This window comes from Cyprinus carpio, chromosome B21 (genome assembly GCF_018340385.1).
Source record: "Cyprinus carpio isolate SPL01 chromosome B21, ASM1834038v1, whole genome shotgun sequence".
NCBI classification, from domain to species: Eukaryota; Metazoa; Chordata; class Actinopteri; order Cypriniformes; family Cyprinidae; genus Cyprinus; species Cyprinus carpio.
This window is the reverse complement of record NC_056617.1, coordinates 15,001,493-15,024,881: the sequence shown is the minus strand read 5'-3', so window position 1 is coordinate 15,024,881 and position 23,389 is coordinate 15,001,493. Positions and strand designations below refer to the sequence as shown.

Here is a 23,389-nt window from a genome sequence, read left to right as displayed (position 1 = left end):
AAATAAAATTGTTTGTGATTTCGCTATGATTCTGCACTATGTTTGTAGTGCCAGGGAGAATCCGCATGTCAGTCATATGTTTTATGTAAACTCTAAGATAGTATGTTTCCTGTTTTAATGGCAGATCTCATTGGTGACGATTCCTCCTCTGGAATCTTCTGCACCAGCTGTGAGGATGGTGGAGCTTTGTTCCTCCTCCATGACCTGCATGCCTGGCACCTGTGAGTTACACCACAATACATACATGCCATGATCACACATCAGTTATACAGCTACCATGATCATATGGTCAGTGCATGTTGCACCACTCTTTATGAAGCGTAACAATGATTTCCGTACAATTTGCAATTCCAAAATGTACACACACGTGTGTTTGTGTGTGTGTGTATTTTTGCTCACCAAAGCTGCATTGATCAAAAAATATTGTAAGATATTACTATTTAAAATGTTTTACTGTAAAAACCATTTTCTACTTGAACATATTTTAAAATGTAATTTATTCCAGTGATCAAAGCTGTATTTTCAGCAGCATTACTCCAGTCTTCAGTGTCACATGATCGTTCAGAAATCATTCTGTTATGCTGCCGATTTGCTTGATTTCCTGTTATTATCAATGTTAATAACAGTTTTTGCTTTTGTGAAAACTGTGATACACTACCATTTTAAAGTTTGGGTAAATAAGATTTTTTTGGGGAAAAAATTTAGAAATTAGTACTTTTATTTGGCAGGGGTGCATTAAAATGATCAAATAAACTTTTAAAAAATTATACAAAAGATTTCTATTTCAAATAAATGCTGTTCTTTTTTTATGTTGAAAGAATCATGAAATTTTATTTATACTATGGTTTACACACAATTATTAAGCAGCAAAAACTGTTTCAATGTTAATTTCAAGTTTCTTGAGCAAATCATCATATTAGAATGATTTCTGAAGGATCTTGTGACACTTAACAGTTATTTTAAATTGTAGCAATATTTCACTATATTACTGTTCTTTCTGTATTTTGATCAAGTAAATGTAAATGTCTTGGTGAGCATAAGGGACTTTTTTATACACTTTGACCAGTAGTGCATATAAATGCTTCTTATAAAATGCAGATTTTAAACTAGTGATCTTTCAAAAATGATAACAGTGATGAACATTGATAGTCTCAGAACACAGCCAAATGTCAAAACTGTCCTTCAAAACACTCAGTTCACCGCCCACCACAGCGATGACTCCATCATTAACTCCATTGTTATTTATGAAAGTTATTCTGTTTGTTACACTGGCCCTATTTTGCTATCAATCATCGTGAAGGGGTAGATCAGGTGGAGATGGTGGAGGGCCCCAGTGACTGACTCCGTCCTCACGGGGGAATGAAAAGCTTAATCAGCGGAACTCCTCTTCCTCTCTCTGGGAATTGAGTTCAGGGGAAATGATAGGAAGCTTTGCTTTACTATAGCCCGGTCCCACAGGGAGATGGATCGTAGTCGTTCCTCTTTAAGTAATGCACTTCTACCTGAGAGTATCCCTCGCAATCAGCGGATGATGATGACCGTGACAGACATGCGTTCACAGGAGAAGATGCTCTTTATTTATCATTAACCACTTATGACAAGACTGTTTTAGTTACGCTGCTGGGGATGTTAGATGTGTTCTCGAGGAGGGCTCCAAGCAGCACCACGGCTATTGATTATAGACTTTGAAGGTGAAGTGTGTGATTTTTGGCCACTGGCAGCACCAAACAGAATTGCTAAAATTGTATTTGTTATTGGTGGTCCTGCCCCTCAAACTTTACCTCAAATTTGGCCTCCTCTCATTACACTGGGTGCGAGTTTTAAGTATATAAAGTATTAATATTTTAACATTAGAAATACATATTTCACCTTTAAAATCTATATAAAATCAGAATAGACCCCATTTGTTTGCTTTATAATTCATCATACAGCATTTCGCCTGACATTACTACGTTTGAAGCAAAGGATATCAGTGTATGGAGCACTTGGAGTGCCACTTAAAAATATAAATAATCAATTTATTCATATTTACTGTTAATTCTTATTGAAAATGATTTTAAAAATTAATGAAATATACTTTTAAAATTATTAAAATTGTTTAAAGTTATAGTATAATAACTTTGTATCTGTTATAGACATTTACAACTGTATATGGAATTTTTAATGTAGTTAAATATTAATGTAAATACAAATATCCATCCAATATGAAAGTGTAGTTACTATTGTGAGAAGTATATTATTTCAAAAGTTGTGATTGTTATATGAAAATCTATTTTTTGTAATGCTTGTTAAAAGTGCAATATTGCATTTTTATGTTACGTTTTACTACTTTAAGCATAAAGTTTATTACTTTACACTTTTAAGCATAAATTTTAGTTATAAATAACTGCATTTATTTGTCAATTTTGGTAGTAACTTATTTGCATTTTGTGAATGAATATATTAAAAATTGGTTTATTAAAATTGATTGATTACTTAATTATTTGATTTGTTTTTTTAAGTGGGACTCGTATTCTGTATTTGCAGTGTTTGCTCTTATTGAATCATCTACATTCACTTCAGTTTAAAACATGTTATGGAAGTAAAATGGATTATAAATTGTTGCTTCATGTTGATTATGCAGATTAAATATAATTTTTATTTTATTTATTTATTTATTTGGTATCTACTTGTTTGTGCTACTTCAAATTATGCATTTTCATAAGTTTAGAACTCTTCCAAGGATTTCATGTATATAATGGAGGTTGATGCATGTTCATATAAAAGTGTCCACTCAAATACAAGAGGGGAAAAAAGCAGTTTTTTTCTTCAAGACTCTATATAGAACATATATGCCCATAAATGGGTATGTTATGAATCCACCTGTACTGCAAAAGTGTTCACTTTCAACTATCCAGGACTTTTAAAAATCAGCCCCTGGAGTGACTATGGCTGTGGCGAGAATCTTTTTCAAAACTCTGCAGTGTCCCGTGTGTCTTTAGAGCCTTCAGCGAAGCAGCACCTCCTGTCCCACTGGAGATGCCTGCATATGTGCACCTCTCCACGGTGTGACACGGAGCCTGTGTGCCGCCCTGAGCTTCCTGCACTGGAATTGTTCTCTTTGATCCTCACACACACAGTGTTGTACCACAGACCACAGGAAGGATCAATGGAGAAGTAATGATAAGCCTGGAAGTGGTGTGTGAACTCTTGGGATTACCCAGGACATTTCCACAGATCCCACTAGTAGAACTTCTCAGACCTTTATGAGGATTGAGATTTGTTGTTTTGAGTTTTGGTGCCTGTTTCTTCTTTGCCCCTCTGCATCACTTTAAGGGCTACTTTCATGGAAAGTCAGAGCCTTACTGTAGTTCTTGTCAGATTGTTGGCCAAGTTTGTCATACTTATTTAAACAAGTTTTTGCTAGTAAAGCATGCTTTGAAACATTGCCTAGTGCAGCTTGAGATTTGTTCTTATGAAAGATAGTTTCCACCAAAGGTTAAAAAAAAAAGGTAATTGTGACTTTTTACAGTTCAGATATTCTCCCCCCTCAAAATTAAGACTTTTTTTTTTAATTGAGAGAGGAAACCTTAGAGTTGTTAGATATAAACATTGTTAACCTTTTTTCTTAGAAATTTTAGTTTATTTTTAGTATGTTTTGGGTACACAGTATCATTTGGAGGCTTCTTTCTGGAGTAATTAATAAAAAATGTAAAACAATTCAGACCTTTTTTCCCTCATGATTCTGATTATATATCATAATTCTGAGGGAAAAAAAGTCAGAATTGTGAGAGATAGACTCACAATTGTATATCTTCAAGAATCGGCTAAAAACATATCTTGCATCTTTATTTGACCCTCTAACTCTAGCACTCTCTATTCTAATTATATTCCAAAATAAACAAAAACATGTCCCTTTTAGACTTGCACTCTTCTCTATTTATTTACTAACTGCTTGTTTTCTTTAAAAAAGAAAAAGAAATTAACTAGCTTTTCTAATCTTTTTGTATTCTATCTGTCTATCTGTTTCCTTTATTTGTTCAATTTGTGTGTATTTAATTTATTATATTTATTTTTGCATTTATTTAAATAATAATTGTTACAGTGTTATTACCTTTTACCACAAAGCATTCTTATACATTTTAGAGGATTTAAAAGTGAACCATATGAAACCAAAAATAAATTAAAAAGTACCCTCAATTGCCCTAAATGGTCTGTTGTGATCTTTTTATCAGATTTGGTCCACTTGACCTGTTCATCATCTGGTACGGCCCAGGAAGATCTTGCTCCAGTTGTATCTGAGTTGTTTCACGTTTCCACCATTCCTGGAGAGGAAACTTCAGTAGGTAAGACCCAGCTCCTTCACTTCCAATTAAAACTCCCCATCATTTAAACCCATTAACATCTTCAGTCCTTCTTTGCATCGACCTCCGACTGCACATCCAGATCCGCTATACATCCTGCTAACAGTACTTAGGTAACCTTGCCGCCCGCGTCAAAGAGAGATCATCTCTTCCTCTCTTTAAAGAAGAAAGATCTGGTATTGCTTGACATTCAGCGAAGGGCTTACACAGAGACGTTATTGGCGATAACAGTGATTGATATTGATGGTGGTGTGGCAGGCAGGGGCCAGGTGCTGCTCCCATTGATTCCCATTATGCTCTGTCAGGGTCTGCTTGGCTCCTTCAGAGTGAATCTGGGCACGACCTGTCACATATGACCTCACATTACCTTCAGATCATAAGGGTGAATTCATATAGTGAGTTTGGATTTCAAAGATTGATTTATAAATATATTTATATTGTTATATATATATATATATATATATATATATATATATATATATATATATATATATATATATATATATATATATATATATAAACATAAAATATAAAATCAGAACAGCAAACAGCACTCGTGTGATATTTCTCTCTCGCTGCTCGTGTGATATCACTTATCATGTGATATAAATATGAGACAAAAACTCATACAGGGGCTTTTTTTTTTGTCCCAATATCTTGAATTTTAGGATATTTTTTTAATTTTATTTGTCAACAGTCAACTTGAATGAAATGTAAATGTAAGGCGTACAGGTCTGGGGGCAGGGCCATATATATATATTTCTGTCATGACAACTCTTGGAGGGATTGGCATGGTAATGTACATGTCAATGTTAATGTATTTGGTCTTGGCAGAATAGATCTGCTGTGCTGCTGCTGCGGCAGAGCAAGTACCTAGACTTGCTACTGCCAATACATCCACAACATGCTGCTGTGAGCATGTAAGAAATATTGCTGCTGCAAATATAACACATGAAATAACCACATAGCATACATGCATCACCTTGTAGCAGATCTATACAGGTGGTGCTGGGGAAGGTGGAGGGTTTCTGAAGCAAGCTGCACTGCTACAGCAAGCTCTAGTCATATATTTGAATGTTGAGCAGTGAGCTCATTGACTACCAATACAGGAGAGAACCAATCAGCTGTGCCATGTGATAATGATGTCATTACGTCAGATTGAGTTAGACCTATCGGACTGCTATCAGAGTTTCATGCCAGAACTCTGTATGTATTAGGACAGGGGTTCCCAAACTTTTAAGTCCGCGACCCCCATGATAAATGCGCTGCTGCCCCGCGACCCCCCCCCCCCCCCACCACACCTCAACAACCCCTTTTTTTTGGAGCCTCCAAACACCTTTAACTTTAGCAAACAGCGGGATACGTTGTGTTGCTGCGCGTGATGTACGTACGTAACTTGATTGTGATTGACGCTGACGTAATCTCGTAATGTCTGGGACAAAATTACAAATTGAATTAAAGAATATATATATATATATATATATATATATATATATATATATATATATATATATATATATATATATATATATATATATATATATATATATATATAATATTTTTTTATTTGTATCAGACTTTTCTGCAAATACCATTTAACAAGTATTGAATTAACCCTTTCACACGTAAGTTTAAAATATTCTGGCTGACCCCCCAGCGTGAGTTTTTCAAGGCGATCGTTATTTAGATGTGTCACTTTATGGTTTTCATGGTGACGCGTCATTGCTTGTCACGTGACACACCGCAGAAACAACAGAGCTGAATGAATGATGATCTGCTTTTATGTCATTTTTCCTTTTTTATTCAAAATATTCACAAATTTGTTGGATATTGCATGAAATAGCTGATATTCCGATTGTCAAATATATGCAAGTGGAAGTGTTTTGTTGTTTAAACACCTTTATAACGATCGCGTTAGTTGAGCTGTATGCGCGATGGGCGCCGCTATCTTAGTTTGTGCCGCAGACGCAGTTCAGAGAATCGGATCTGTTGGATTTGCAACACGTGAATTCATCCACTTCTCCCGAAATAATACATAAAAGTAAGTGGATGGTGAACTGGGAGAATAATAGAGTAAACTTTAAAGTTACTTACACAATGTGTATCTGATATGCATAAAACGTGTCTAATTATAATGGAAAGGATTATTATTGCCTCGTCCTTTGACATCAGTGTGTATTTTACAAACTCTAAATGTATTGTTTTTTTTAGTACTTTATATGTCTGAAACCTGAAATAAACATTATGTGGTTGAAAACACTGAAAAGTTCTGATGACAGCTCTGAGCGCGCCTGTCTCTGGCTCAGCGCCAGCCAACGCGTGAGAGCACATTTGAATTTCACGTCATACACTGACCGGTGTGATCGTACACTCCAGGGACCAGCCTAGACTGATCACACCGGTGTGATCGTACGTGCGAAAGGGTTAAATTAATTGCTACAAAAATATATAGGGCCTATATATTTTTTCCACTTTTTTTATAGAAATCATCTCGCGACCCCTGCGCCGGGGTCCCGCGACCGACCCCCACTTTGGGAACCACTGTATTAGGAGAGCAGATTCCAAATCCAGAGGTGGAAAGAGTACAAAAATATTCTACTCAAGTAAAAGTACCATTACATTAATGAAATTTTACTTAAGTACAAGTAAAAGTACCAGTCTAAAAATCTACTCAAGTAAAAGTAAAAAGTAGCTCATTTAAAATTTACTCAGAGTAAAAATTACTTAGTTACATTTTAACAGTGGGAGGGAGGCAAAAATGGGACAGTAAAGGGTGTCGAACCCAGTTCCTGGAGGGCCACAGTCCTGCACGGTTTAGATATAACCCTAATTAAACACACCTGATCCAGCTAATCTAATCATTTAGGCTTATTTGAAAACTACATGATATTTGTGCTGGAGCAGGGTTATAACTAAACTCTGCAGGGCTACGGCCCTCCAGGAACTGAGTTTGACACCCCTGGGATAGGTCTATTAATCTCAAACTAGTTGTTTATAAATAAAGGAATCAGTTATTTAGAATAATAAGACATTTGGGCTGTTCCCAGGCAAATCAGTATCAACAAACTCATCTTTTCAATGCAGAGGAAATGCAGAAGCTTCATCGGAAGTGGCATTTAGATGTATTTACACACTGTTTAGTGCAGGACAAGAATGCATTTAACCTGCAGTTACAAATGCATGAATAATGTTTTAATATACAAGACATAAAATGTTGAATACTCATTTGAAATTATAAGAAATTAATTATTAAAAAAAAAAATCAAAAGATACTTTAAATGTGAAATTAAAATGGCCAGTACGTGTCAGCAAGTATAAGTGAGTCATTGCGATTGAACCGAGTCATTTAAACGATTGATTCATTCAGGAACGAAACACTGTCATGTTGCTCAGAGACCCAAAACTGTGCTTTGGTGGCTGTGTTTGGAATTATTTTTTTGTTGTAGAGAAAAAAAAATTATATATATATATAAATTATATATGATGATTTTATATCTTCCCCTATATCTTCAATTTTGTGATCATTCTAAATGCATTTTAGCAGACTGACTCACACAGTGAAAGAACACACTATAAATCCGCGCGCAGATCATTAAAACAACAATTATGATATTATCGCAGACGAAATATAAATGAACACTCGACTGTCTTTTTGGCTAATTTGTGCAAAACCTCTTGCTAAAATGTCAAAGCTTCATTTTAACCACCAATGCAACGATGCAATTATTTATCTTACCTCTACATGCTTGCTAAGGGTTGATGTCTTGTCGAGATTTTATAAGCTGCTAGTTCGGTTTCCCTAGGCAAACACAACTTACACTGCCTAATAGAGCATAAATATGGCCAGGGTTCACTTCATTTCCTTCGAGTTCAAATTCAGAATATGACGGGGTTTCGTTTTCAGCGGTGTCTGCACCACTTACGCCTGTTTTGTCCGTCTGCATCTTTCTTGTGATTTTAGCGCCAGTTTGCCCTCCTGCCCATTATTTACTGCAGTAGTTTACAGGGAGAGATTTTTTATTTTTTTTACTCAGTAATTAATGTGTTTTAAAATGTAGCGAAGTACAATACTTCAAACAAAATATACTTAAGTAAAAGTAAAATTATAGATTAAAAAAATTACTTAAAAAAGTAGAAGTACACAAAAAAGCTACTCAATTACAGTAACGCGAGTAAATGTAATTCGTTACTTTCCACCTCTGTCCAAATCTTCAACACTTATCTTGCTAGGTCTGTCCGCTGCTTTTGACACAGTTAACCACCAGATCCTCCTGTCAACCCTATCGGCAAAGGGCATCTCAGGAACCGCACTCCAGTGGTTTGAGTCTTACCTCTCAGATAGGTCCTTCAAGGTATCTTGGAGAAGTGGGGTGTCCAAATCACAACATCTAACTGCTGGGGTGCCTCAGGGCTTAATTCTTGGACCACTTCTCTTCTCTGTCTACATGACATTGCTAGGTTCTGTCATTCAGAAACATGGTTTTTCATACCATTGCTATGCTGATGACACTCACCTCTACCTCTCATTCCATCCTGATGATCTGACGATTGCTACTCCCATCTCAGCTTGTCTAACAGACATTTCTTACTGTATGAAGGACCATCACCTACAACTCAACCTTGCTCAACTCAAACCCATCGTTTCATCACAATTTCATCATCCAATTAGGCACATCAACCATAACTCCTTCAAAAACAGCCAGAAACCTTGGAGTTATGATTGATTATAAGCTGATTTTCTCAGACCACATTGCTAAAACTGCCCGGTCCTGCAGATTTGCTTTATTCAACATCAAGAAGATCAGGCCTTTGCTTTCGGATCATGCTTCACAACTTGTTCAAGTTCTTGTTTTGTCCAGGCTGGGCTATTGCAATGCTCTCTTAGCAGGTCTTCCAGCCAGTTCTATCAAACCTTTATAATTAATCCAGAATGCGGCAGCAAGATAAATTTTTAATGAGCCAAAAAAAAAAAAAAATGCATGTCACACCTCTGTTTATGAATTTGCACTGGCTACCAATAGTTGCTCAGATAAAATTCAAGGCATTAATGTTTGCCTACAAAACCACCACTGGCTCTGCATCCTTTTACCTAAAGTCATTACGTCAGACTTATTTGCCCTCTAGAAGTTTGCATTCTGCAAGTGAACATCGCTTTATTGTGCCATCTAAAAGAGGCTCAAAATCACTTTCACGGCCTTTTAAATTAAATGTTCCCTCCTGGTGGAATGACCAACCCAACTCAATCCGAGTCTTTAGCCATCTTCAAGAATCAGCTAAAAACACATCTGTTTCATCTTTATTTGACCCTCTAACTCTAGCACTCTCTTTTCTATTTCTATTCTTAAAAAAAAAAAAAAAAACTAAAAAAAAAACTCCCTTTTAGACTTGCACTCTGTTCGTTTACTGCTTGTTTTCTTAAAAAAAAAAACAAAAAAAAAAACTAACACTAGCTTTTCTAATCTTTTTGTATTCTATCTGTTTTCTTTCTATTTTATTACATAATTTAAAAAAAAACCTTGCTACATGTACTGCTTTAAGCTAACTGAGGCATGTTAATACTTTCATATAATTGTTTTGATTTTGTGATTGATTGTCATTTGTGAGCCACTTTGGATAAAAGCGTCTGCTTAATGATATATTAGTAATAAAAATAATAATCAAATATTATATATATATTTGATTATTATTTTTATTACTAAAAAAAATATTAAACAAATAAAGAAATATTGCTTTTGTAACATTTCAATGTAAAATAAAAAATTAGTATTTAGGAAAAAGTTTAATAATTATTGATGTTACATGCACAGATGATTTTGTGAGGAGCAGCATTTACAGCTCTGAGACACTGAAAACATTGGATCATGAGCTGTTTGCGTGCAAAAGAAATAAAACCTTTCACTCTGAAATACGCAGTGCATATGTTTTTTAATTAAACTGCAGTCTTTGTTATGTGATAATCGTACTTAGCTTTATAATAATTTCATTTTGACTAGTTTAGCTACTTTAAATTGAGTAGTTTGAAGCTTGACTTGATTTCATTTCCTGATATTGGTCCTTAGCAACAGCTTCATGTCATAGCTGACAATTCCTAAAATGTACCAATTTATCATAATTTGTGTAATAACAGTGTCTTGACTCTAGATGAGTGTGATGGTGGGATGACTGTCTTGTTTGATTGCAGTAAGATCAAGGTCATCTAGGCCAACTCTCCTCACTCCATCCAACAAACTCAATCTCCCTCTATCAGCCTGCATCTTAACACACCTTTATCACTCCTCCATCATGCACATACTCTCCATTGAAGCATTACCTTTTTCTATTGATTCTTGTTGTGAATTTAAGTACTTCTGTGGTTCGAGAAAATATAAATGTTAAAATTGCTTCTTAATGTGTGTTTGAGCTTGTGTGTTCAGGTGCGTGGCCGGCACAGCGGAGGGTGTGGGACATGGGGCCCCGCTGGGCGACACACAGCCTTTTTATCACAGGAATGAGCTAGTACTATTTTAATTAAAATGTCAGAACAAATACTGGACGAGGTCTTGAGGATGAATCGCTAGATAAGAAGAGCAGTGGGCCAGAACAGGTCAGAGAGACAAAGTCACCTGGGTAGATCTTCATTCATTCCCATGGCCGAAGTGCTGTGTGTGTGTGTTTGTAAGAGAGCGAGAGAGTGTGTCTGTTTGGATCAGGATGGAGCCAAATGGAACAAATAAACAACAACTAGTGCAGATTTCCTAAGAGATTTTAAACCCTTCACAAAGATCAAGGCTTATATATGACCGCATATAGACTAGATTAAAGGAAACTGATTGCTTTGCTGTTACATCTTATATTCAGGGTTAGTGACTTGAACAAGCCATAACACTCAGAACACATCTCAAAATCCCTTACAGCATAAACCTATGATACCTCAGCTACCGAATAGCCTGCTGAAAAAAAAAAAATCAGAACACCTTAGCATCACATAGCAGCATGCTAAAAAACAACAACACTACAAATATTTTAGCAACTGCACTTAAAATGTCTCTGAACACCTTAGTGGCCATAGAGTGCATTAGTCCCAAACCAAATTTTTCAGCTGTGCTGATTAGTAAAGTTTTTTACCCATTCATTTTCTCATTGGGATTTTAAAAGTGCTATGAGCCATGAACAAAACCAACCAACCAGCTACGAGAACAGTCACACCGTTAACAAACTTTGGTTTGAAGCAAAAAGTTAATGAAAATCAGATAAACAGACAAAGGAGCAGCACTGTGTACTTTACAGCTTTAATGAAGGGAAGAACTACAATCCCATGAAGCATTGTGAATGACAATCAAATTAAAAATGATGTTATAAAAGTATAAAAATATTAATTTATAAAATAAAGTTATTGGTTTTATCTATAGAGACATTTTTAAAATTTTAAGTTTATAATGTATACAAATACATACGTATTTTAAGAACATAGGGAGACCCTATAAAAAAATAGACACCAAATAAAAAATAAAATTGTTTTCGTCACAAATACAACTCTTTTTGGCGTTCATTTGTAAATCACTTCCTGTACATTTGTGGATCGCTGCATGCATTTGTGGATTTCAAAACATTTCAAGACACAAATCCACAAATAGGTGGACTCCACCCACCGTATACTCAAAACCAATCAGGTAACAACTCCATTGCGCTGCCTAATCGTAGCACGTCCTTGTCGTGAGCAATCGTGTTGTGCTGTACACTCAGGATGGGAAGATATTCATTTTGCACTCTGCACCACTCTGAGCACCTTAGTGTTGGCATACTTTTCACAACCACATGGCAATGTGATAAACACCTCTCAAAACACCTAAGCAACTGCATAGTAAAGTGCTAAAAAGCGTCTTATTACTGTATATACCTGCATAGCAACGCCCTCGTAGCCACCCACAACACCTTTTCATCATGACGGTGAGACTGGCACAGGCAAACACTTGCATTTTACTTAATATTTTCATAATATAATATATTGTAAGTAGATGGTCTTTTTAAAAAAGTTGTAGAGCCCATTGTTGGTTCAGTGTGTGTGTGTGTGTGTATGTGTATGTGTTTACGTGTGTGTATAACTATTTAGCCATATTTTAGCAACAAATTAGATATCCAAAAACCTTCCTTTGGGGATATCCTTATTAGTAAAACTGGTATAAAAATAAAGTAAAGGTTTTTTTTTTTTTTTTTTTGCATTTTTTAAAAATGCAGAAAGTTTTCTGTGAGGGGTAGGGTTAAGGTGTGGGTTGGGATTATCTTATAAAATCTATAACTAACTGTATATAAAACAGTAGAAGTCTGTGTAATGTCCTCATTCAGATAGGTGTGTGTGTGTGTGTGTGTGTGTGTGTGTGTGTGTGTGTGTGTGTGTGTGTGTGTGTGTGTGTGTGTGTGTGTGTGTGTGTGTGTGTGTGTGTGTGTGGAGGCAGTGTGCCAGTGTGTGTTAGAGGGTGATTGTGGTTTGGGAGGTTTGCAGCTGCAGGTATGTGTTAGCCGCCATCAGGAGTGCTGTTGTATGCTAATCTGACATTTGTCACATCTGGGAGAGAGAGAGTGTGTGTGTGAGACCAATCCAGAGCCCAAACACATCCATACTTACACAAACTTCAATAGACTTTTTAAACTTAAGGTATAAGATGAAACATAAATTTAAAGTCTCTTCTGCTCACCAAGGCGGCATTTATTTGATCAAAAATACAATAAAAACAGTAATGTTATGAAATATTACAATCCTTCAGAAATCATTTTAATATGATGATTTTCTGCTCAAATAATATTTCTTAATTTTATCAATTTTGAAAACAGTTGTGATGCTTAACATTTTTGTGGAAACAGAGATACATTGTTTTTTTCCAAGATTTTTTGATGATTGGAAGTTCAAGGGAACAGCATTTTTTAAATAATTTTTTTGTAACATAAGGGTCTTTACTGTCACTTTTGTTCATTTTAATGTGCCTTTGTTGAATGAAATTATTATTTTCTTTAAAAAATCTTACTGATCCTCAACCTCCTTGAATGGTGGTGTATATGATGTTTTATTTTTTAAATATTTTATAACATGTATAATTATGAATACAGTAATCAAATAATACAACTGATATCAATATATTATAAATAACTTTATATATCAATACATATACAGTATAAAACTGTTTCTCTGTGTCCATATATTACCTGGTCATGTATGTTCATGGATTTCTTCTTCTTCTAATAGAAGAGACTCTTTGGCTGTGTGTGTTCAGTTAAAGGCTTGAGTGTTTTGTGAATCAGTGACCCGGCAGCATTCAGAGGGAAGGATGGGTGGTGTATTTGAAGCGGCGTTAAACATTGATGGCGCCACACCTCTCCCCTCTCCAAATTAAGCAAATCACCGGGCCACTCCGGGCAGGAAAAGGAACACGCGTCATAATTGTGTGACATTTGGGTAATGACCGTTCTGACATTTCAGACTGACACCTTCTCCCTCTCGCTTTTTCTAGCCTTTCTTTTCCCACCTTTTTGCGGCAGAGGCTCGTGTATTTAAAGGGTAATGATACAGACTGACAGCTTTACGCTTTAAACGAACCAGTGACACACACGCGCACACACTCTCTCGAGACTCTTCTCTTCTGTTGTCCTATAGAGCCCGTCTCGTCTAAGATGTCATCAAAGGAGAGAAAGAGATTAGGTGGCCTACATCATGCAGCCGCTAACAAAATACTAACAATGACTCATTTTGTGATAAATCTGCCATAAGTGGTAATGGTAAGAACACATATTCACTATTAACTAAGAGTTTCCACTCCTAATTTGCTGCATATTGATAGTAAGTAAGGTAGTTGTTGTAGTAGTTCTGTTTAGGTATTGGATGGGGTTAAAGGATCTGCAATATGGTCATGCAGAATAAGATATTAATATGTGCTTTATGAATACTAATGAACAGCCAGTATGATAGTAATATTTATGCTTATAAGCAACTAGTTAGTAGTGAATAGTGTTCCCTAACCTGAAGTTTTAAAAGAATGCTTATAAGAAGATTGGAGTTTTTTATACTACTACCACTTTTGTGGACAAACAGCCTTGTGAGAGAACCCTCTTTTTATGGCATTCTACAGTCTAAAGAAAGTGTGATTTCTTGCTTTACATGCTGGTCTGTTGATCTCTTCCTTTAAGTGGGTATTTCTTACTCAGAATAATCTGAAAAGTAGTCAAAAAGTCTGTCTGAAGTGTTCACATCAGCTCATGCTTTCTGCTGTCCTTGGTGCTGAAATTCTCTTTGGCTTTCATATAAAAAAAAATATCCAGCACCAACATGTCATCTTACTGTCATTTGTTGCATGACAAACATACTCTTCTTTTATGGAAGCACCTCACATGTAAACTCCCCAATTATCATACAGTTTAGGTTCTAATGTTTCTGTGCACACCTTCAAAGACTTTCAACAGCCCTGATTATTTTAATTTAGATCTTTTTTTTTTTAAATGAAAATAATATTAGGTGCATAAATAATATATTATACTCTAGTGCTTTTATGTTTTTAAAACAAGTCTTTTCTGCTCACCAAGGCTCGATTTATTTGATCAAAAACTCTGGAAAAAAAAACGAATTTGAAATATTATTATAATTTAAAATAACCCTTTTTTCTTTTATATTTTTAAAATGTAGTTTATTCCTGTGATGCAAAGCTGGATTTTCAGTATCATTATTCCAGTCTTCAGTGTCACATGATCCTTCAGAAATGATTCTTATATGCTGATATGCTGGTGAATCATTATTATCAGTTGTTATTGGTGCTCAATCATCAATCAAAAGTTTCACTGAATAGTAAATGCAGTGTTTAATGTTGTATTTCTATGTGGAATACAAATCTTTTGTAACAATTGTCTTGAACTTTTATCAATATAGTGTGTCCAAGCTGAATAATTTCTTTCTTTTTTTTTTTTTTTTAAAGAAAACTGCTAGTGTTTCACAGATTACACAATTATATGAGGCAGCAAAAACAGTTTCAACATTGATATTGATAAGAAATGTTTCTTGAGCAGCAAATTAGCATATTAGAAAGATTTCTGAGTGATCATGTGACACTGAAGGGTGGAGTAATGATGCTGAAAATTCAGCTTTGATCACAGCAATAAATTACATTTAAAAACACATTCAAATAGAAACCAGCTTTTTTATTGTAATCATCTTTGACAGTATTACAATTTTTACTGTATTTTCGATCAAATAAATGCAGCATTGGTGAGCAGCAGATACTTCTTTCAAAAACATTAAATAATCATCATAAAAAAAATATATAAATATATAATTATTATTACCAAACATTTGGCTGGTCCATTACCCGTATAAAATTCTGATCCTCAAAATAAGTGGAGTAAAGTGGGGAAAGTGCATAGATACTGTCTAGGCCTGGTCATGACCTTTAAAATAGACAACAGGCCCAGATTTGGCTTGATATTTTTCAGAATTATCAAGAGCAAGACATCTCATGTCAAGACATTAAAGACAGAAAAGGAATGACTGTTTAAACATCACATTCAGGTGCAGAGGAGCGAAGCAAGCCGGCAGTGCTGTGGGTCATGTACTTCAACATGAGGGACACATCAGCCCTGGACAGCAGCAGCTACAGCCTGCCGAGCAACGTTCACGTGTGCACCGGTCCCGATGGCAGCCTGGGCAGCGACTGCTCCATTAAACTGGTGAGTCCAGCAGTCATTGGATCAGATATTGCTTATAGGCTCAATTATGGGATGTTTCTTGTTGGTTTCAGCAAACTATGATGGTTTCTGTTTATTTCCAGGCTGAATCAGTGTTTCATCATATCCTCCCTGATGAGGAGTTCTGTCCTCCTGCACCCAACCCAGAGGACATCATCTATGACGGTGACGGTCCGCAGGCCGAAGGGCCCGGCTTTGACGAGAGTGTTAACACAGAAGCTGAGGAAGAAGGTGCCGCCCATGAGAAGAATCCATCGACTGAACCTGCAGAGATGGACAGTGTTGCAGACACGACTCCATCCTCTGAAGAATAACCCCTTTAGAGACGCTTGTTCTTTTCTCCACAATCACTGAGCATAAGGAATCTCCAAGTGGGCAAAACCGAAGTTTTCAATCCTGTTATGTTCATCAACCCCTTTTTATACATTTTATGTGCCTTTCTTTTGCATTTTCACACTCGATGCCTGTTTTATTTTGACTGGTTACTGTAAGATGTATTTACTTTTTAAAACACAAAATGCTTTTTTTTTTTCTTTTTTTTTTCAGAATGTATTCACAGTTTTGCATGGTTCAAGTAAGGTGCCTATCATATATTCTGGAGTTATTCAGATGACAGATTAAATGATTTTGATCACATGCAGGACAAATGCTCTTATTTTGGCAAGAGGCTGCTTCTTCAAACCCTGTATTTATGTCTATTTGAATGCTGTCAGCCTTTTCATTTCGCCTTATATCTATTTTGTGTCTTCACATACAAATGTGTGCTATAATGGTTGCTGGCATTAAATATTTAATTGAAGACATATTCAGCTTCACATCGTCTGTCACTGATAGAAACTGATTTCAACTCCGATGTAAACTGTGATGCCGAGCATTAGTGATGCTATACGAGTGCCGTGTACCTGTCATGAAGGTGAGGTGAGGAAGCGCAAGGGAAGGAGCACAGTTTGATGACATTTGGTTTGCACTGCCATGGCTGAACAGATGGCTCATTATGGCTGTGAGTGCGCAGTCGTCCCTCACAGCGCTTGCTGTCTTTGTTTCCCTGGAATTTGATATGGGCTCTGCTGAGGGTATTTACCCGTTCTGGAGGGGAAGAATTACTGCTGAACACATGGCCCAGGTTAGTCCCAGACCAGAGGAAGTGTGCTGATTCTTTCCGACGGCTGGGAGTAAGCACACCCCTGACAGCACTGACGAGTGTTTAGAGTCAAATCAAGAGTGATGTGTGTCACATATAACCCAGTCTTAGGTTTTATTCACTCATTTTGTAGGATGTGTTGTTTTGCATGTTGTGTAGGCTTAGAATGCAGAATGTGACTGGTTTTGAAGAGATGGTGGGTATTTTCTAAGAAAATTTCTCCCAAAACTTTCAGGATTTTTTTTTTTTTTTTTTTCGAAAATGAACCAGGGCTGTATCCCTTATAGACACTGCGGGACCACCTCAGGGGACCGTGTGCCTCCTGTATTCAGATTAGTCGTCAAGAAATAAGATTATTAAATGACTAATTCTAGTATTTTTAAAATACCATTTCAGAGTACTAATAGTTATTTTCATTAATAAGCCTGATCCTATGGGAACACATCATTTCAACCCTGTTACTGTACATTTTCTACATGTAAATTTTAATAATTAACTGCTTTTATTGTGCCTGGTAATGAATTATATATATATATATATAATATATATATATATATATATATATATATATAATTGAATTAATATTATAATAACTCTTGCAATTTTTCTCTGGCAGTGTGCTTTGGGGTTGAAGGGCAGTGCAAAAATGTCTATTAATGGCCTCAGCTAGTAAGTATCATTGCACCACACAGTATTATTCACAGTTTTTGTTATGGTGATTAAAAAAACTTGTGTATATCCCTTAACAGAGTTGAACTATCAAGCTTGATGAAGTTATTTGTCATTAATTACCCAAAGCCTGACCTTAAAGCATAACTTTGTTAATCCTGTTATTGAAAGTTTGGAATTCATACAGAGATTTGAGTAGGTACATTTGAGGCTTTTCATAAATCGTATATTATGATTTGATATTATGAATCGTATATTATGATTTATGCTCGTGCCATAAGCTCTGTGCCATTTTTCTTTGTGTTTTGTCAGCCGTTATATCCAAAATCTTTTTGAGCTGAAGATCAGTGCAAAAATGTCTAATAGTGGCTTCAGGTAGCAAGCATCATTACGCTGCACCGTATTATTAACAGGTTGTGTTATGCTGATTAAAATAATATTTATCCCATAACAAGTTGAACTATCAAGCTTGATTTGTTTGACTGACTTGTAATTAAAAATGCTAAACCTGACCCTGCAGCACCACTTTATTTCAACCCTGTTACTTTAAGTTTGGAATTCATATACATTAACTTGAATAGGTAACTGAGTTACATTACAGTTTAATTAAGTATATTAATATCTCATGCCATCTCATTTTAAAGACGTGTTTGTGTCAACCCTGTTACATATACATGTTTCAGGGTTAAAGGTGTCGATGCAAAAATGTCTCACAATAGCCTCAGCTAATGAATACCATTGCACCATGCCGTATTATTCACTGGCTATGTTCTGGTGATTACAAAATTGTGTTATGCGATAACAGAGTTGAATTATTAAGCTTAGGGGCAATTTATCTGTTTATTTTTTTCATTTCAAACCATTATATCAGAGCATGTGGGACCAGATGAATTCTGCATTTTCTCCAAAAAACTGTCACAGATCGTGAAAGCATGATATTTTTAAATGTCAATAGAAGTTAAATCTTCCAATAAAAACGTTTGCTCTAATTGAATATCTCAGAAAATGTAGATTCATTATATCCTGTTAATTTATGTGAGGACATGATTATGTGTGAGTGACCTATGATATTTTCCCTCAGCAGAGACACGAGAACCTGAGGTCCCAAACATGCCCTTATTTAGGTTTAAACCTATTGAGTGTCCATATATCTGCTTAATGCTCTGTGATCGATATCCTCAATTTTCGTAATTTCATGACAATCCTTTATCTCCAGCATTTTAGTTTCATCTCATTGTTTTGGGGGTATGAGATTATTTTCTTCTCTCTTGAGTGACCTGCCTGCTCAATAGCATCATTGGGAATCAATTTTCTGCATGGAGAGTCTTGACATTCAAACGCAAAAGGGTAAAATGTGCCACAGGCAAGACACCTAGCGGGGGCCACGTTTCTCTGGCACTATGGGGTGCATTCAGTGAGGAATCTATAGGGACTTACTCTGAGGAGTTGTAAAATGTTTCTCAACAAATTAAGGATTGACACACAAATATTTTTACTTAGCAGATGCCTCTGGCTACATCTGATTTGATCTTTAAGAAGGCCACTTAACAAGGTGCTGTCTAAAAGATGTAATGTGAGGGAATGCAAACTAGTACACAAAAAAGGAATGTATGAATCCAAACAAAAGGCCCATCTGCTCAATACAAACACTAAATAATGCAATAATAATAAAGATGTATCCTATTATTTTATTTATTATTTATTATTTCTTTTCAATGTGTTTATTGTTGAATTGGAGTTTCTAGATTGGTGGAAGAACAGTAATGCCAGGTTTCAAAGTAAAAATCACTTTTAAACAGAATGTAATTATTTCTAGCCAAGTAGTAATTTAGTGAACTTATGCAAAAAAAGAAGAAAATGTTATTTAACTGTATGTAGGATACATATAATGCAATCAATGAATAGTCTTAACATGATAAAGCAGTTGGCTTTTCATTCTAAAATGACTCCACCGTTATTTCCATCACAGAATGCTGTTAATACAATTAATCAAGCAGTCATTTGTGAATAATTATTTATTTATTTATTTAAGAATTTAAACACGTAGAAATGGAAAAGTTTTATTTTCTAAGCCCATAGTACCAAAAGCCCCCGAAACGCACACATGTATCGGTCACTTCTAGTTGCTTTTAATGTGTTTTACTGACATCTAGTGGCTACATTATGTCAATACATGCACTTAATACACACTGAGAGAGCGTGCTTTTCGGAGTCGTTTCAGTTCTGCTAATTGATTTTTTTTTCTTGTCCATACAACAACATTTATTATTTTTCTCAATGTTAAAAGGAAAAAAAGAAATAACAATAAATTACTTAAATCGTTACCTATAAATAATATCCTTCGTAATAACTAATAAATTAATAACAATTTTAAAAATAAATATTTTCATTTAATTTGTTATCATATATAGCTGCATTTCAAGGTTTGACATGTATATTACATACATGTGATGTAGTGAAATGTCTTTATTTATTTATTTATTTATTTGCCAGTGCAATAACAAACAAAACCAACAGCCAATTAAGGACATAATTAAGGAAATTTGTCCAATTAAACAAATATGAGCGTTGTACGTTTCAAAGCCAAACAGTGCCGCTGTTGCGCCAGTCTCCTAGTTTCAGAGCAGTTCCTGGTTTATTTAATTAAATGCATTTAATAAAATGAGTCTCATTTAAGCATTTAATCAGAGTCTGACTTAAATATGTATTTTGAGTCTGACAACATCAGTTCAAAAGGTTTAGCTTTTGCTGTTCAGTTCCATTTCTCCACAGACTGAGAGTGATGATATGTTTACAGTACAATGTCTTTTCTTCAAAGTGAATAACAGAAAGCATACAATTAACAAAAAGCTATAAGACATTTAATATTAATACAAGACAAAATTCTTATGGGTTTGGAACAACATGAGGGTGAGTAATTAATGACAGAATTTTTATTTTTGGGTGAACTATGCCTTTAAGAATAACAAAAAGACAAAAAAAAAATGGCTATATTATATTATAGGCCTATTAAGAAGCATGATGTGCCCATGATGGCATTCAAAAGAAATTCAAATAATTTGTTATTATTAATAATGTTTAATATATATAGCCTAGATTTTATTACTCTCAATACATTTTATTATTCTCACCCCAAAGTCTTTCAAATCCATTTACTAATGTGTCTTTTTTTATATATATATTAATATTATTATTACTATTATTATTTATTTATTTATTTTTATTTTATTTTTATTTTTTTGTCTGTGGTTCATTTCATGTAATTACTCCAGGCAAAGTTGTGTCGGTGACATAAAAACATATAGAATTTATTTGCAAATTTTATTTGTGAATTATTTTTTTAAATTATGAATTTAATTCATTTTTGTGAAACTGATATATGTATGTATTTACTGATCTCATTCTGTTTATTATTTGCGATTTTTTGAATCTCTTATACTTTTATTTCTGGACCAAAATCTATTTATCTAGAAATTCGAACCTCATGCCACAGACCTATCAATTCTAACCTACCTCAATTCTAACCTCATACTGAATGTACATGCTCTTTTGTAGTAAAATACGAAATGTAAACTTGACTGTGACAGCCTCGGTCACCATTTATTTTCATTGTATGGGAAAATAATGAGCTGTCAACATTATGTGGAACACAACCATTTTTAAGAAAGTCATATATACAGCATAAGGCTGAGTGACAAGCAGTAGAGTTTGGGATGAGGTGAGGCAAGTGCTCAGAGCTGACAGGTGTTTAAAGGGGAAACATCTGGAAATGAAGTTATGTAGCAAGCAGAACAGTGCTGAGTCTATTATGTCAAAATGTTGGTATTTCATGAAGGGACTCATCCAGAGTCTGCCACTATTCCCACAGAAGACCATGTGAAACATGAGCTGTAAGCGCTAATCATCAAAATTAAAACAAAAACTTTTGAAATGTTTTACTTTACATTTAATGAATCTAAAATATATGAAAGTTTCACCTTTGCCATAACTTTTTCACGATATTCAATTTTTCTGAGACGCACCTGTATATGTATATATATATATATATATATATATATATATATATATATATATATATATATATATATATATATATATAGATAGATAGATAGATAGATAGATAGATAGATATAAACTTTCACGGACTTAGGATGCTGATGACTGTCATCACAGTCTATGTAAAGGGGTCTATGGCAGAAAGGGAACATTTAATGTGGTGCATTCATGCGGTGCTTTTCACCTGCAGAAAAATATACAGCTAGATGATGTGATACAATGATATATGATCACTGATCTATAATATAGATCAGTGTATATGATACATATTTTAGTGTAGGCTATGTTAGTTATATTTATATTATAATTATTTACTATGAAATAATAATATTTCTGTAAAATACAAACATTTTTACACCTATTGTTACACACATTTTTCATTAAATTTTGCTCATATTTGCGGTTAATATGAATTAGTTGTTTATGGCTATATAGATGTGATTTCTCTTAAAGTGTTTATTTTTTTTATGAACATTATTTTGAAAAATCACATACCTATTTAAGAAATAATCAGTATCGAATTAAAAAAAAAAAAAAAAAAAAGTTTGGTAACGCCCATCCAGCTTCAAGCTCGCGTGATCTGTGATGTCATCAGATCACCCTGTCAATCAGGATTCATCCCGTCTGGTCTGCGTTTGAAATTTGAGGTAATTCTTAAAATTCGTGAAATTCTTCAAAACTGTGGTGAATTAGCTAAATGTTAATAAATTGTTGTTATTTCTTCATCTGTGATGCAGTCGATACCCTGTACAAATGATTTTAACGTTAGTCACCTCAAACCATACTATGAATAACGTTACAAAAATACAGTTGAAAACAGTAAATGTCTTTGTTTCAAAGGCTTTAAGTCTTAAATAGTAACATTAATAAAGATTTATGTAGTTTAAGCTACATATCACATTGCAGATGATTCATATATGATGATCATTTGATTGTCATTTACACTCGCTGAGTACAGTGTTCGATACTAAAAACGATATTTTTAAATCTTTACTCAGTATGAAAAGTAGCGCGTTGTTGCCATGGTTTTCACACAGGCTTGGCTGCCAGCGCGCGACCCGGGGTGAGAAGCATCCACATTTTTGTACTAAAACTTTAATCTTAAAACGCTTTCTCTGTAAAATGGGCGGTTATTAATTATGCCTGAAATAAATATCAAATCATTATTTACGTTGATTAGCCATCGAAAACTTATTATGTTGTATTTACTGTGAACTGAAAACAGTCAACAGTGATTTTCCTTCTTTTTCATTCCTTTTTTCTTATCAGCTGCACTAGGATCACTACGTTTTAGCTGTGGAAATAAGTTTTTTGACTATCAGACACAATCACAGCATTTTAAGCTATGTGTCATGAAGCAAGATTAGCAATGTCTTAATATAGTTCTTCTAAAATGATCAGTCGGCTGTAAGGCTGGTTGGTATTGATCTAGATTTCACGACTCAATTCACTCTTAAATCAATTCCAGTCTGTTTCAGAA

The 23,389-nt window shown here is 34.8% G+C and overlaps 1 protein-coding gene across 1 annotated transcript in view; it reads left to right on the top strand.

Moving 5' to 3' along the window:
* Positions 1–16,846, top strand: part of LOC109045473 (rab proteins geranylgeranyltransferase component A 2-like) — a 59,789-nt gene extending 42,943 nt beyond the window's left edge. The window contains exons 12-15 of the mRNA XM_019063351.2: positions 125–221; positions 4,215–4,325; positions 15,868–16,025; positions 16,127–16,846. Of these exons, the coding sequence (XP_018918896.1) occupies positions 125–221; positions 4,215–4,325; positions 15,868–16,025; positions 16,127–16,357 (597 nt within the window). The 3' untranslated portion in view covers positions 16,358–16,846. The remainder of the gene's footprint in view (positions 1–124; positions 222–4,214; positions 4,326–15,867; positions 16,026–16,126) is intronic.
* The last annotated feature ends 6,543 nt before the right edge of the window (positions 16,847–23,389 follow it).